Source organism: Oenanthe melanoleuca, chromosome 4 (assembly GCF_029582105.1).
Source record: "Oenanthe melanoleuca isolate GR-GAL-2019-014 chromosome 4, OMel1.0, whole genome shotgun sequence".
Lineage (NCBI taxonomy): Eukaryota > Metazoa > Chordata > Aves > Passeriformes > Muscicapidae > Oenanthe > Oenanthe melanoleuca.
This window is the reverse complement of record NC_079337.1, coordinates 45297230-45312189: the sequence shown is the minus strand read 5'-3', so window position 1 is coordinate 45312189 and position 14960 is coordinate 45297230. Positions and strand designations below refer to the sequence as shown.

General features: G+C 37.5%; 1 protein-coding gene across 1 annotated transcript in view; it reads left to right on the top strand.

The window, feature by feature from the left end:
* The window catches only part of ATP10D (ATPase phospholipid transporting 10D (putative)), a 37393-nt gene that overhangs the window by 12813 nt on the left and 9620 nt on the right, over positions 1–14960 (top strand). The window contains exons 5-16 of the mRNA XM_056490513.1: positions 1174–1259; positions 2468–2574; positions 3285–3416; positions 4247–4374; positions 4519–4771; positions 8190–8425; positions 9101–9280; positions 10695–11310; positions 11472–11578; positions 12038–12164; positions 13085–13269; positions 14275–14584. Coding sequence (XP_056346488.1) covers positions 1174–1259; positions 2468–2574; positions 3285–3416; positions 4247–4374; positions 4519–4771; positions 8190–8425; positions 9101–9280; positions 10695–11310; positions 11472–11578; positions 12038–12164; positions 13085–13269; positions 14275–14584 — 2467 coding nt within the window. The remainder of the gene's footprint in view (positions 1–1173; positions 1260–2467; positions 2575–3284; positions 3417–4246; positions 4375–4518; positions 4772–8189; positions 8426–9100; positions 9281–10694; positions 11311–11471; positions 11579–12037; positions 12165–13084; positions 13270–14274; positions 14585–14960) is intronic.

The window sequence follows — 14960 nt, the reverse complement described above, 5'->3', positions numbered from 1 at the left end:
AGAGAGTCTTTCACAGTTAACTAAATTTGCAAAGAGACTGAATGATCAGTCTGAATGTCAAAGGCTGTGTTCATATTGGCTTTGGGTTAATACAGTGCAACACATCAGTACAGTGAAACATAGCAAAAATAATTATTTTAATCAAGCTAATAAAGTACTTGTGAACAATATGATGTCTTCTGAGTTTCAAATTCCACTTACAGGATTGTATTTTAAGCTCACCATTGTTATTCCACCAGTGTGAAGTCATCCAGTTGATGGAGTACAGCCTTCTCAGAGACCTGTAATTATGTCTAAGATATATTTAGTAACACATGTGAATTAGAGAATTATACTTGGGAGTTTGAAACCTTAAATTCGTCATTTGGGTTTTTTGAAAGAATAGAACAAATTGCTTTCCAAAGAGTTAGTGGCAGGTACTCAGCTTGGAAATGACTCAGTTATTCAGAGGCAAGCCTGTGTTATACTAGAGACTAGAAGCATACTCATATGCCATTAATTGAAATTGAATTGCAATGGCAGGTAATTCCAAAGATAAGGCCTTTTGGCTTTTCTCTTCTTGCCATGTTTCATTCTTATTAATACAGGAGATTTGTGTCACTTGACTTTTCACTGAAGAACTCACCTGCTCTTTGTTTGCAACATGTACTTCTGGTCTTTCATAACAGCCCTTTCTTTGGTACTTTTAAGTCTCAAACATCATTGCAAAGTTCTACCTGCTTTCTTTGTGCTAGCACAGAAACCATCCTGGTAATAGTATTGGAAAAAAAAGTCTGTTTGCAAGAAATTCTGCTTGCAGAGAAGACAGTGTCTCTTCTTTTTTTTTTCCTATAATTTAAAAAATCTGTGGGAAATCTCTGCCTTTCAGATGTTCTTACTGCTTTTGCGTTTTTTTCTTCCTCCTCATCCTTCCACCCACTTTTTTTCTCTCCAGTGGTCTCAAAATATCAGCAATTCAAGTGATATTTGACAGTGTTTAATATTTACAAGGAAGTCCTGTGGTGTGTAAGTCTGATTTGTACTGGGTAGGAGGCCATCAACACCACCAGCAACCTACAGTTTAGAGGCTAAATTAAATTGTTAGATAGTAGCATCTGAACCTCTGAATTTATGATGTTTTTAAGTTCTGTCACATTCTGAGTTCTCTGGGTTTTTTCCTTACCGTGGCTTTAGGTCTCTGAAATTGATCCAGAAGAATTTTCCAGTAGAATAGAGTGTGAAAGTCCTAACAATGACCTCAGTCATTTCCGAGGCTTTGTGTAAGTAGGCTTGGTGGCTCTTTAAACTATTGTCATTTGCTATGGCATTCTTACTAATTTTCAGAGATCTTGTAATGTTTGCTTTAAGAAATAACAATATGGATGGATGTCAGTTTGCACCACTGCATTTCTGAGTGCAGCACAAGAGACAGAGCTCCAGAAGGGTCTTCTGAGCAGCAGAGGGGGCACTGATGCTTTTTATTTTGTATTAAATATTTTCAGCCTCGTAGTTCAGGCTGCTTTGCAATTGTGTATTTCATACTTGAAATAGCTGTTTTAAATCTGCTCTTCATACTATATGGTGTCTACAGTATTTGGTCCAGGCCATGGCCTGACTGGGCAAGCTGCATTGCTTAGAATTGGTAATTGGAAGGACTGGCTTCCTTTCCTACTCTGATTTGTTTTGTGTCACCTTCAGTCAATTGATCAAAGTCCTTTTGACCAGTGTGCCTATTTGTGTCTTCTTCAGGCTAGGTTTATGTTTTCAGGCTGGGTTTTTGTTAGGGGTTTTCTTCATGGTTAGGGTTGGAAGGGACTTTAAGAGACTAGATGATCTTTAAGGTCCCTTCCGACCCCAGCCATTCTATGATTCTGTGATTCTTACAGGTTTATGACTTTCTATAGATAATAGGAAAGCAAAATACTGTTTTATGGGGTGACCTCTTTTCAGGTTTTGAGAGTTAGAATGTCTATATTCTTCCCTTTGCACACAGGCACATTAGATATTTGAGAGTGAAAAGAAATACATATAATCTTAGTGTCTGGGGATGCACCTTGACAAAGAGTGGGCCTATCTGCACTGAAAGTATACTACAGGAATGATGGTGCTCACAGTATGTTAAGGATGAGATTATATATTTTTTTTCAAATCATTTCTGATGCTGATAATCCAGATAGGATAGGGTTTCAGATTTCCAGTTTTTGTCTGGGATCTCTTTTCAGTAGTGTTCCCTACTTCTCATATGCCAGATGGCAAATGCTAGGCTTTCAAATGAAAAAAAAATTTTAATGCAGTGCCTACATGCTCGGATTTTCGAGGGTGATCTGATTTCATGTTACTCCATTCATTTGAAAAGTCCAATCAGAAATGTCAGGATGGCAGTCAGTGACTTGCAGCTTCTTTGGGAAATCTGTTCCTAATGGTTTTTTTGTAAAGCCTGATTGCTAATTATTGGAGTCTAGCTGACACAATGTGCTTTTTTTTGTAGTGAGCATTCAAACATGGATCGAGTGGGTCTCAGCAAGGAAAACTTACTGCTACGAGGATGCACAGTGAGAAACACAGAAGCTGTGGTAGGCATAGTGGTATATGCAGGTTAGTGAACTGGCTTTCACAGGCTGCCTTGCAAACAAGATAGTTGTGTGCCCTAAAAACAGTATTGTACAAAGGGGAATTGGAAGAGTAAAAGCTTGAATCCAGCCGTAGCTCGAAATGTTAAGAATGCATATCTGGGTTAAGTTTGCTTCTGTTTTAACAGTAAAAAACTGATACTTTTGATTATTCCTGGAAGGGTGATTCTCTTGTGTGTGAGCAGGTCCTGGTCCAACTTGTTAGTTGCAATGGTAAACTGATATTTTGAACTGAACATGGAAATGCATGACTTGCTTTTTTCTTAATCGAACCTGAAGCTAATGCTATTCTAGTTCTGCTCTTCAATTTGTAGAAAGGACAGTATTATGTACATTATGTATTCAGCCAGATAATTGTAACACAGGTGTAGGATTTTATAGAAAATGTTAGAAATAATATGGAAGGGTCAAGAATGATATTGTTTCTGTAGGAAAGAATATTAATGATAATTAATGTAAGGTAATAAAGGTCAACTTATACATGACAGATTTTGATTTAACTTGTTCATGTTCAGAATTCATGTATTGTAGGATAATTTAATTTGCTCATATTTATAATGGCTGTTCGAATATTAGTTAATAGTAATACTCTGTTTCCCAAAGTTTTAAAAATATAAAGCACTTGCAGTTGTGATACCTGTTATTAGAGGATTTCAACCTCCTTTTTGGTTGCAGGTCATGAAACCAAAGCTATGCTGAATAACAGCGGCCCTCATTACAAGCGCAGTAAATTGGAAAGAAAAGTGAACACTGATATCCTTTGGTGTGTTCTGCTTCTACTTTTGATGTGTTTAACTGGTGCAATAGGTAAGTGAGAATTGCTCGGATTCCTGCTGTTTTCCTCTCTCAGCCTACAATGGTTAGTGTTTTATTTTTGGACTGATTGATTTTGTCAGTCTGCATCCATGTGTAATACTCTGAAAGTTGAGAGTGCTGTGAGGTTTAAGTTCATGTTGTCATGTTTCATCTAGAGTGTGATTAAAAAGTGTGTTCCTGATGTAAGTTTTTGGGTCAGGAGCCTGTTTCTTCATTTGATTTATCTTTTTTCTGACTAACTGTTCTGCAAAACTCCTACTTTCTCTTACGATTTTTAAGGTAACATGAAATGCATGTACACATTGAGGTGAGAGACCTAGTGTGACTAGAGTTGTACTGACTTGATATTTTAAGGGTTGATTAAGTTATTAGCTTGAGTAAATCTAAACAGACAAACTTTTCTGACAGATCATAAGGGTGTTTAAAATATGTTAAAAATATGTTTAATAAAACTTCTTCAGATTACACTTAAAATGATGACATGGTGTTCACTAGTAGACTAAAACCTGGACAAGCAAGGATAACCAAATTAATTGCCAGAGGGTCTTTTTTTGGAGGGAAAAAAAAACTGTTTGTGAAGTGTAGTTAATATTTTTTATTTCTGAGATATGCTATGTAGATGCTGTTGATAGAATGCATATAGATGTTTATTCATGTATGTGTTGATACTTGGGACTCCTGTTGGGAAAAAAGCCCAGGAGATGAAATTGTAGTTTAAAAGCTTAGAAAGAAGTGCAGAGTATAACAGCTGGCACAATAACCCTGAGCTATGATACACTTTACATAAAACTGATTGACTTTATCTTGTTCTTGTTTTCAAGGTCATGGAATTTGGTTAAGTAGGTATTCAGAAATACCTTTTTTTAACATCCCCGGGCCAGATGGGAAATCGAGTCCTCCAGCATTAGCAGGCTTCTATATGTTCTGGACGATGATAATTCTATTGCAGGTAACTGGTCTGCTTTGAATATGAGTCATATTCCGATCTCATTTGTACCCTTGAAGTAACTCTTCAGCTTCAGTAGAGCTACTTTGTGTTTGTAACTGGCCAAAGACTTTGGTTTTATTTAATCCCTATGTTTTATTTTGGTAGGTTTTGATCCCTGTTTCTCTCTATGTTTCAATTGAAATTGTCAAATTGGGACAAATTTATTTAATACAGAATGACATTGACTTTTACCATGAGAAAACAGACTCAACTATTCAGTGTCGAGCACTAAATATTGCTGAAGACCTTGGCCAGATTCAGTATATTTTCTCTGACAAGACTGGAACCCTCACTGAAAATAAGATGGTTTTTCGGAGATGCAGCATTGCAGGACAGGAGTATTGCCATGAGGAGAATGGTAAGACACTAAACCTTTGTTCACCTGGATCATTTTTCCAATGTACTTCATACCATGAATTAAATGTTCATTACTCATTATGGAAGAAGTTAACACTACTCTGGTTTTTTTCTCTCCATGGAATATTCAGAACCCAGAACATTGGACCCCTGCCTACTCTTTCTTTTTTTTTTTTCTCCAACTAGAGTATCAATGCTAATGCAGCATTTTAAGATTTAAACATCCTATTGACTGTCCTAGCAGTGTATCACCTTTATGTAGTATATGTTAAGACTCCACTTTGACACAGTTCTGCTCTTGAATATATAGTAACCCAAATTAAATACATGCTTAACAGCATTAATACATTATTTAACAGTAATTTTAAGGTACAAGTCAATCAGATGTGTGTCCATGTGTGTTAGTGCTGCAAAGGTAAGTACCTTCATTGAAAATGGCAGTTCTGTCCTTACTTAGATCTTACACAGCTGCTTGTTATTAGCCAAAAAGTCAAAAAGCAGTGTTAATGAATTGTTAATTAATCTTATTGTCTAAAAGTGTAGGATTTTTCAATATGTATTTCATGAGAGCCAACTTGAAGTCTTCTGGGAGCTGGGACAAGATACAGCTCCAGACACAAGAGAAAATTGGGCAGAGTGACGTGAATGATTTAATTAGCCATTTTATTCATTATATAAAACCACAAAGTATTTAATAGAGTTACCATGTGTATGTACTAGTGCCTGGAGACATTTGCTCAGTTGCTGCTGGACAATGCAAATATTCCATATGAGATCAAAAGGTGAGGTGCTTATGGTGGATGGACATGTGAGGCTGTGAGGCACAGCTTTGTAGTATATCCTCTTTGTGGTTTTGATGGGTTTGCTGCCAGTTAGAACTGCTCACAACTACAAGCAAAAGGCACACTCTGCTGGCCACAGCAATGAATCAGTTCAGCCCTTCTTTTGTTGTTTCACAGGACCAGATTTTGCAGACAAGTTTTACAGCCATTTCTGCATGTGTTTTGGAAGTGTTACGGTGAGGGTTCCCAGATGCTTCTTTGGCTTTGCATAATTGTACAGGGAAGGATGACAACAGCCAAGTGAGAAAAAATGTTTAAGTTTTGAACATGAATGAACAACTTATATAAAAAACACATTATATTTTCAGCGCATTTCCTAAAGCAAGGAAAACTTTGAGAAAAGAAACCAAAGAGTAGTGTGAGTGATGCAGCTGTGGCTGATTCAGGTCTCTGTGCCAGGGAAAGTATGCCTCCACATGCTTCTGCTACTAGTTCACACAAGGTTATCTTCCAAAATTATTAGTGTAATAATAATGTACATGATTACTTCCTCCTTTCCCCTGTCTTTTTCTTGGAGAGCAAACATGTATTTCTTCCTAACAAATTAGAAATTATATGAGCCCTGAAAATGTTTGAAAAACATTGAAGGTCCTGTTTTTTAGCACTGGTTTATATTTGTTTAGATGCATAGAGCTGCTGTTTGCAAGGCTCCTGCTACATATGTTAAGAGTTGCTGTGCAACTCAGTGCAGTTTTTTACATAGAAGCTGCCTAATCTGATCATATATTTCTGTATTTATATCTGTATTTCCCAGGGTAAAGGGATGCCTGTGTTTCAGTATAATCCTCCATAGGGATGTCCCCAGGCAATGTTCTGTCTAAAGTGACGTGTGCATCTTGGACCATGGCAGTACAGCAGTGTGGTGTTGTAAGAGATGCCACATGTTACTTCAGACAAAGCATGCAGCTTTTCAACAGCCTGGAAGCAGTGCAGAATGGGCATGTGTTGCCCAAACCTTCCTCTACAAACACATACTAAGTCATTGGTGCTGCTTCCTGGGAAAAAGTATCAATGCCTCATGTGGGATTTTGTATGTGGTGGTTGTGGAGAGCCATGGTCTGATATGTTCCCACTTACTGTTTTTTAAAAGAGCTATGTTACTAGTTTTATGTTGATATCAGGAAGATGGCCTGCCAGGGAACGTATAAGATCTGGTCCCTCTGTTTCCTTGGACTCATCAGAACAGCAGGATGGGGGACAGGATTCTTTCACTTGTGTTGCAGAAAGACAGTAGAAAATACAGGACTCTCAAATGACATAATAAACCTATTTCCATCTCATTTAGAGCTACAGATCTGGGGACTGACCAGTGCATAGGTTTTCTGTTTGCATAAAACAGAATGATATCTTGCTTTTCATTTCTTTCCTGTACAGTTGGGACCACCTGAAATAAAGAAATATTAGTGGTATTACTGGATATGTCTGCAATGTATGCTTATGTTGGTTTTTTGCTAGGATGCATTGTTTGTATGCAGACTTTAATGAAATAAATAGGCAACACACAGCTCTCAGCACAGTTTTTCCATGTTGTCTGGATTTTAGGCACTGAAGTGCTAACGTATGCTGATGGAATGCTGTTTTCACAGCAAGAGGTAAAACTTGAAAGCTGAATGTTGTACATAGTTCCAGTGCTTTCCAGAGATTTCAACTTCTGGTATGTGGTCAAACACTCACAGAACTCCAGTGCAAACACTTGGATATGTTTTTAATCAAGCACATCATAGCATAAGAGTGTTTCTATTTGCTACAGAGGTTCTTTACACCATTGATCTGTGGGGAGGAGCAGAATTGCATTTGCACCTCTGGCACAAAGGTGTTACACATGCCCAGACAAAGTTTGATTATTGAAACTTGCTTTTCAATGAAATGTGTATCTTTTTTGTAAGGAGGTGTCTAATATTGAGACAATAAACACATTTTAAATTAGTTCCTGCTAGCAGCTGTATTTATCGAACCCCTGACATACATGTTATCCATCATAACATAATGGCTAGAAAACTCATCAGGAAGTCTGGTCCCATTTTTCTGGCCTAAAGCAGAATTGTTTCTATTATTCTTCATTAAATTCTTTGTTTTATGTCTTCAAGACCTCCAGTAAAGTCCTATTCACTGCTTTCTCAGGCATTACATTCTAATATGTCTCATCGTCTCTGACAAGTTTTTGTTAATACCTGGCCTGAGTCCATCTTGCCACAACATGGAGCCATTGTGTCTTCTGACAGCCAGAGTGTGCACATAAAACAGGCTGTTTCCTATCTTTGTGCAATTTTCCTTCACTTGAACACACATTTGATTCCCATCAATGTCCCCTTCTGGAGGCTGTGTAACTCCAGTTTATTTTACTGTATCCATGTCACTCATGTTACGTATAACTCTTATCATTATTCTTCTGTCTTCTGGATTCAATCCAGTAGAATGTGCTCAAATGGGAAGACAGTCTGGTGGCTTGTTACAGGTTTAATTTTTCATAAACGGTGGATTATTCTTAACTATATAACTAATTCCTTACTTTAGGTGGTATTTTGAACATGTTTCTTTTTGCTCATGGGACAATAATTTTTTTTCCCCTTTCCTTAGCAAAGAGGTTGGAAGCCTATCAAGAGATGGATTCAGAGGATGAGGATTCAGCTGATTGTCAGTGTGGCTCTTCAGCCCCTACATCAAAATGTCAGGGGCACAACGACAGAGCTGTGTGTGAACCTTTGAACAGAAAGTCTTTGAATCAGTTGTCTGGTAGTTACTCTGTATTCAAAAGGCAACATGAAGCAGGTGATATTCCCCACTCAGGACACATGGCTTTCAGCAGTCCCATTGTAAGTAGAAACTGTTGGGTTTGATGCTAAATTTCTGAATTAACTCATGAGCGTATCTCTTTTTACTCCCATTTGATCAGATTGGTTGTCATTTAAGAAATCCTTTCTTTCTTCCACCAAAATCGGAGGTCTCATGATGGCTTGGCTGCATGCTGTTTACAACTGACATTGCAGATACGTGTTGGTTCATGAAGGTGTATACTTTGACTCTTGCTGCTCTGCATCCATGATCACTTCAAGTGAAATTACCAACTTAATAACAATTTGTAATTTTATTTTAAGAGGTTTCTTGCATTTTCTTTTGTTTTTAATCGAAAATATCTATATGGCCAATACTTATTTGAGGTTTTGTGAGGAAAACACTCTGCTCCTGTACCTGAAGGTGTCTAAATGCCATTCATCATACTTAATCTCAGTTGAGGTGTCTGAGGCTGTGAACTAAGCCTTTAGTGTTTACCTCTTTGGGCAGGAAGTTTGCTTTTTTCAATGGACTAGCACAAGGCAGTGAAAGTGTTCCTGTTTCCTGGTATAACCAACTCAGCAGAAGTTGTATGAGTTGTGTGTCCCAACTCAGGGAAGTTGTATGAGCTTCTACACGTCAATCATCTGTAACTGATTTATTCTCCAGAGACTAAGTTTCTAACCTGATGGACAGTTTTGTTCATTTCATAATAGGAAACAGATGTTGTACCAGACAAACAGCTGCTGGAGAAGTTCAGTCAAATTTCTTATCAACCATCAGAAGAAGCTAGCAGCAAGTTATCTTTGGAGACAATGTATATCACTGACTTCTTTCTTGCTCTGGCAATCTGTAATACTGTTGTAGTTTCAGGCCCCAATCAGCCACGTCAGAAGGTAAGAAGGATTTGCTTTTGGCTATTTGGCTATATTTACAAGTAACTGATTTCCTTTAGGTTCAATTACAAAAAGAAAAATACAATTAACTGGCATTTAAAAAATTGTCCTTTTCACATCTGCTGGTTTGTTCTATTAGAAAGAAGGGAATTACTATAAAACCATGGAATGCAACGAGTTAATGAATAAAATAATGCTGATAAATTGGCTTCAGTCTTTTTGTTCCTGAGACAATTTGTAACTTTTACAAGACAAATTTGGAGATTAAATTGCAGTTGTAATTTTTTCCATATTCTAGTTATGGTTTTTTTAGATATGGGTATAACTTCCTGTAAGAATACGTTGACACTTAGGTTACCTTCACAAATAGGTTATTGTTGGCTGAAAAATGAGAATAATCGCTGAAGATCCACAGAATATTCATCTGAGAATGCTCTTACCTGTTCCCTGACTATTCAAATAGAGATTCAGCAAAAGTATGGAAGATGAAGTTCTATATTACTCAGAAGAAAGATTGTTTTGCAGTATGGTATAAAGTTGTCTCACCACAAATTAACAGTGCATTGCTAGGCTGCCCTGGTTTAGTAGTTTAGAGTGACCATTTGTTGTTTTCAGTGAGCACAACCTAACTTTAAAAAAAAAATAGTACTGGTTTTTTTTTCAAATTTCGATTTGTTTTTTTCAGTGTGGGATTTTCATAACCCCTTTTTTGCTAGTTTTGACTGTGTTGCAGGATAATTCCCAAGTTCATCTTTGATTTCTTTCCCTCATTACCTGGTTATTTACATTCATTTGCTTTGTTTTTGGAAAAAAATAAATTAGTGACATGTACAGAACTAGATTTTGGTGTCCGTCTAGGTAGTAAACCTACAACCGTAGCTGGAGATATTCACAAAACATATCCTGTGGGGTATGAAGTATCTCCTATATATAAATAAGTCTGTAATGTATTTTAATGTGCTTCCAAGCATTTCCAGAAAGTGTAGTAGGCAGCCTAGAGGTCCATGTGTGGACAAGGCAGATGAGTTCATAGTCAATAGTTATCTATTCCTTAAATGGCATGCAGAAAAATATACAGGTGAGAGTCTTGGTTTTTCGAGAGTAGTATGTCTGAATAACTTGCCAGCAGGGTAGATCATCTCCAGGTCACTAGTAGTTTGATTGGGAGGAGCAACTTGAAACACATCCAATTTTCAGAGTACTCTGACAGCTAATGGAAGCTGTTTACTGTACTCATATGGTTTCACGTTTACTTGAGCTGTTGATCTTTAATACAAGCAGTCAAACCTAGGTTTGTAAATTTTAAAATACGACTTTCATTATGGAACATACCTACTTTGTAAGGTATTCTTCCTTAATAAAATAAAATAGGAAGAATTTAACATAAATAATTTCTCTAACTGTTCTGTTCCAGATGAGACTCTCTTCGCTGAGTAGGATGCCTATTAAATCACTTGAGGAGATCAGGCAAATGTTCCAGAGGTTTTCAGTCCGGAGACTAAGTTCTTCCCCACTTCCAAGTGTAAAGGAGTCATCATCAGAAAGCCCTAATAGTTTTGTGAGAAAACTTTCTATTTTTAGGATGAAACTGGCTTCATCTTCTTTGGATGGAGCTGCACAAAAGGTTTCTGAACCTCAGAATACTGACAGCCCAGAAGATTCTCAAGTGCCTGGAGAACTACATCTAGTGAATGTAGCTGCTGGTGGTGAACCCAGCCATGCTGTGTCATCTACTGAATTATCTCCCATACCAAAACTATGTTATGAAGCTGAGAGTCCAGATGAAGCTGCCTTGGTTCATGCTGCTAGGGCTTATAAATGTGTTTTGCAGTCTAGGACTCCAGATCAAGTAACTGTGGACTTTGCAGGTCTGGGGTCTTTAACATTTCAGCTTCTGCATATCCTGCCTTTTGATTCACTAAGGAAAAGGATGTCAGTGGTGGTTCGGCATCCAGTCTCCAACAAAGTGATAGTGTACACAAAAGGTGCAGACTCAGTCATGATGGATTTGCTGAGAACTGCATCTGAAGGTATCTATAGAACTTGTAATTCTTTGCTAGCCCTTATCATTCTTTAATGATAAGTTTTAATATTTTGCTACTTTAAGAATGCATTTAGGCCTTCAAAATTTTCCACTAAATTTAGCCTAAACATAATGTTTAATTTGTTTTCTCTTCTTTTTGTGTGATAGTACAAACTAATAATCCTGAAATTGAAGAGAAGATTAAAGAGAGAACTCAGCAGCATTTGGATGACTATGCCAGAAGAGGACTGCGCACTCTGTGTATTGCTAAGAAGGTATTTCTATTAATATGTATTTCAAAGAATGCTTGCAGTCTGTGACCAGCCTCAGTGGTATCACCAGTGGAGCAAATATCATGTCTTCTGAACAGATTCTTCTAGTGACACATTTTGTTTATCCTGATGTTTTTTTAGGAGGAATTTGTAAGAAAACCCAGATCAATTCCTGTCATCTGTTAATTGCCCATTGTCATCAGTTTAGGATGCCAAACATCTTAGCATCTGTCAGGCAGCCCCAGGAGCCTGCAGGGTGCTAATGAGTAACCTGGTGCAGTAATGTAACTCTCTGAACATTGTACTAAATCGATGGACATCCTGGAGCATGTAAGCAATGTGCTGTCAGGGGCTGCACTTGTAGGTTCTGTATGTGGACAGCAAAATTAACTACAAGAACACTTGATGCACTGTTGAAAACCCAGTATAGCTACATGCCATATGTTTTCCCTCCCTGTGTAGGTGATGAGTGATGCAGAATATGCAGAGTGGTTAAATCATCGTTTTTTAGCAGAAACCAGCATTGACAATAGGGAGGACCTGCTCCTTGAATCTGCCATGAGGCTTGAGACCAAACTAACTTTGCTTGGTAGGTAGAAAATACTGTAACTCCTAAGAAAATGCCTGTGATGTTCATACTTGGAATTTGCTTGTGCTTGAGAGCTGTGCTAATCTCAATCTGTGTAACACATAGTTTTCTAAAGATTTAGAATTTATCATCACTCCTGAATTTTCATAAATCTCACTGCTAAGTTTGTACTAGTAAAGCACACTGAAGACAGACGATGCTCTCCTGTTGGTTGTAAAAATCTGCTGGTTTTTTGTGGTTTTTTATTGTTATTATTGGGTATTTTTCTGTCTTCACTAGAGTTTTTAAATGTCATTATAACAAACACATGAAATGATAGTAACAAGTCACAGGCCTGCCTGTGCAAAGATTCAGAGATACCCCACATCTGCATGTATTTTCTATCAGTGTTGCACTCATGGCACAGCTGGTGTACTTGTGCTGTGTTCTCCTGTAATAACATGCAGAAAAAAAGTCAGGCATGCTTCTGCAGGAGCCATTCCTCTGAAGGTAATTTAGCTGTGCAGAAATGAAACAAAGAATGTTTTCTGTAGGTGTGTGAAAGGTAAACTGCAGACAGTCTGGGATAATAATTTTAGAGAACTACTCAGCAAATAACATTTGGAAAACAAAGTGCATAAATCTGGCTGTGGTGGTAAAGGCAGCTCATGCTAGAAGCTGAAGAGACAGATCCTGTGGTGTAAAGAGTGCTCTTTCCCTCATTTTGTGTGATATCTGTTTAGTGAAAATGAAATAAACCTTGATAATAAAGGAATTCTGGGAATACTGGCTTCAGTTTCTGGAGAGAAGTCAGAGCAGTGCTGCAAACTGATTCTTTTTTAAGGATATATAGGTACCCTTTGCCACTAAAGCCAACAGAGAGAAGTCAAGCTGCTTTTGGAAATACAGCAGCACTAATTTTTCTTCTTGTCTAAATCAAGGTGCCACTGGCATTGAAGATCGGCTGCAGGAGGGTGTTCCAGATACAATACAGGCATTACGGAAAGCTGGAATAAAAATATGGATGTTGACAGGTGACAAGAGGGAGACAGCTGTCAACATTGCCTATGCTTGTAAACTGCTGGAACCAGAGGACAGAATCTTCACTCTTAAATCACAGAGTAGGGTGAGTAGGGAAGTAAATTTTCTTCTCTGCTGAAAAATTCAGTAAGGCTATTCCACAGGACAGTACAGAAAAGCAAATGTTTGCTTGGGAAACCAAAGAACATTTGCTTTTCTGTACTGTTCTTCCTTGTGGGTAAAATATTAAATCCTTTCTATTTATGTAACATCTGCTTCTTTATATACAGTCCCTACATTATGATTTATTATTTTAATTGAATAAACGTCTTTATTTCTCTCAGTGATAAGATAAGGAGTTGACATGGCCTCAGTTTTAGGGGATTGTTCTTTTTTCTTTTTTTCTCTGCTTATATGTATCCTAAGAAATACTATTTGTACATGCCATAAAAGATTTTGTGGCAACAAGTAACTGTGGGGAAAATAAAGTGGAAAAAGAAAGGATTTTTAGTCCAGTTGTGTTTGAGGAAAGCTTGGAGTTTGCAGAAGTGCTCTTCCTCCCTCTAACTGATCTTAGAAATAAAAATTTGATGCTGTTGTAGACTTCAGAAGATTTGTTTTCTTCTATGTTGCATGTGCTTTACATATATTGATACCATGAACTTTTTGAGCATCTTATATTGATTCTGATAAGGTAAAACATTCCATAAGTTATTCAGTAATTCATGGCAGCTCACCTGTACTGTGATATGAAGTGCACTTTTGGCTTTGCATGCCAGACAAAAGAAACACAGAGAGAAAATGTTTTATCAAAGCTGTATTTATATTACAGAATTCTTAATGGTTGCTTTTCCTGCTAGTCTGTGAAGGTTTTGTGGTTTGCATAGGTTTTTCTCTCTTCTCTTAATGCAATACTCAAGCAAATCTGCTTAAGCAGAGTTTATCACAGACACTTTTATTAACAGCAGTCTTCATCCTTTGTGATTTTAAAGGGGTATTCAGCCTCATATCTGAGCCTTTTGAGATAAATACCATACAAGGACAGCATTTTACCTTTTCCCCAGAGTACAAATAGTATTTCATAAGATGCCTTTCTCTTGTCTTTAATTAGGATGCCTGTGCTTTGGTAATGAGCAAAATTTTAGAAGGCATTCAGAAGAATGCTTCTGTCAAAGAAAAAAATAGTGAGAAACTTGGAAATGTCTCTGCAAGTCCCTCTGCCCAAGCTCGAGAGTTCAATGCGGGCCTGGTTATTGATGGAAGGACTTTAGAGCATGTGCTTCATGACAGTCTACAGAATATTTTCTTGGAACTCACAGAAAAATGTCGGGCTGTAGTCTGTTGCCAAGCCACACCACTGCAGAAGAGTGTCCTGGTCAAACTGGTGCGAAGTAAGCTAAAGGCAATGACATTAGCTGTAGGTGAGTCTTGTGGTTATCCTCCTTTCTCTGAAAAGAAATAGAAGCCAATTTCTTCTCATGTATTTTGTTAATGTCTGTCAGAAAATTTATTTTATTAGCAAGATAACCCTTTGAATTGTAGTTGTCTTTGACATAAGATGATGTTTGTCTTCTGAAGTAGCAAATTTAGTCCATAAACTTACATCAGTATAAAGCAGTCAGAACAGCATCAGAACATGCAAAGCAGCAAGTAAGAGCATTTTTCTTTCTGTCACAACCCCCCAAAATAAGGAGGCAGAGGAGAGATGACTGGCTGTGATTTAAAGCACCCATATTTTCTGATGCAGCATTGACAGCTAAATTCTGACAAAGGGAACAGTTATTATCTGTTTGGAGA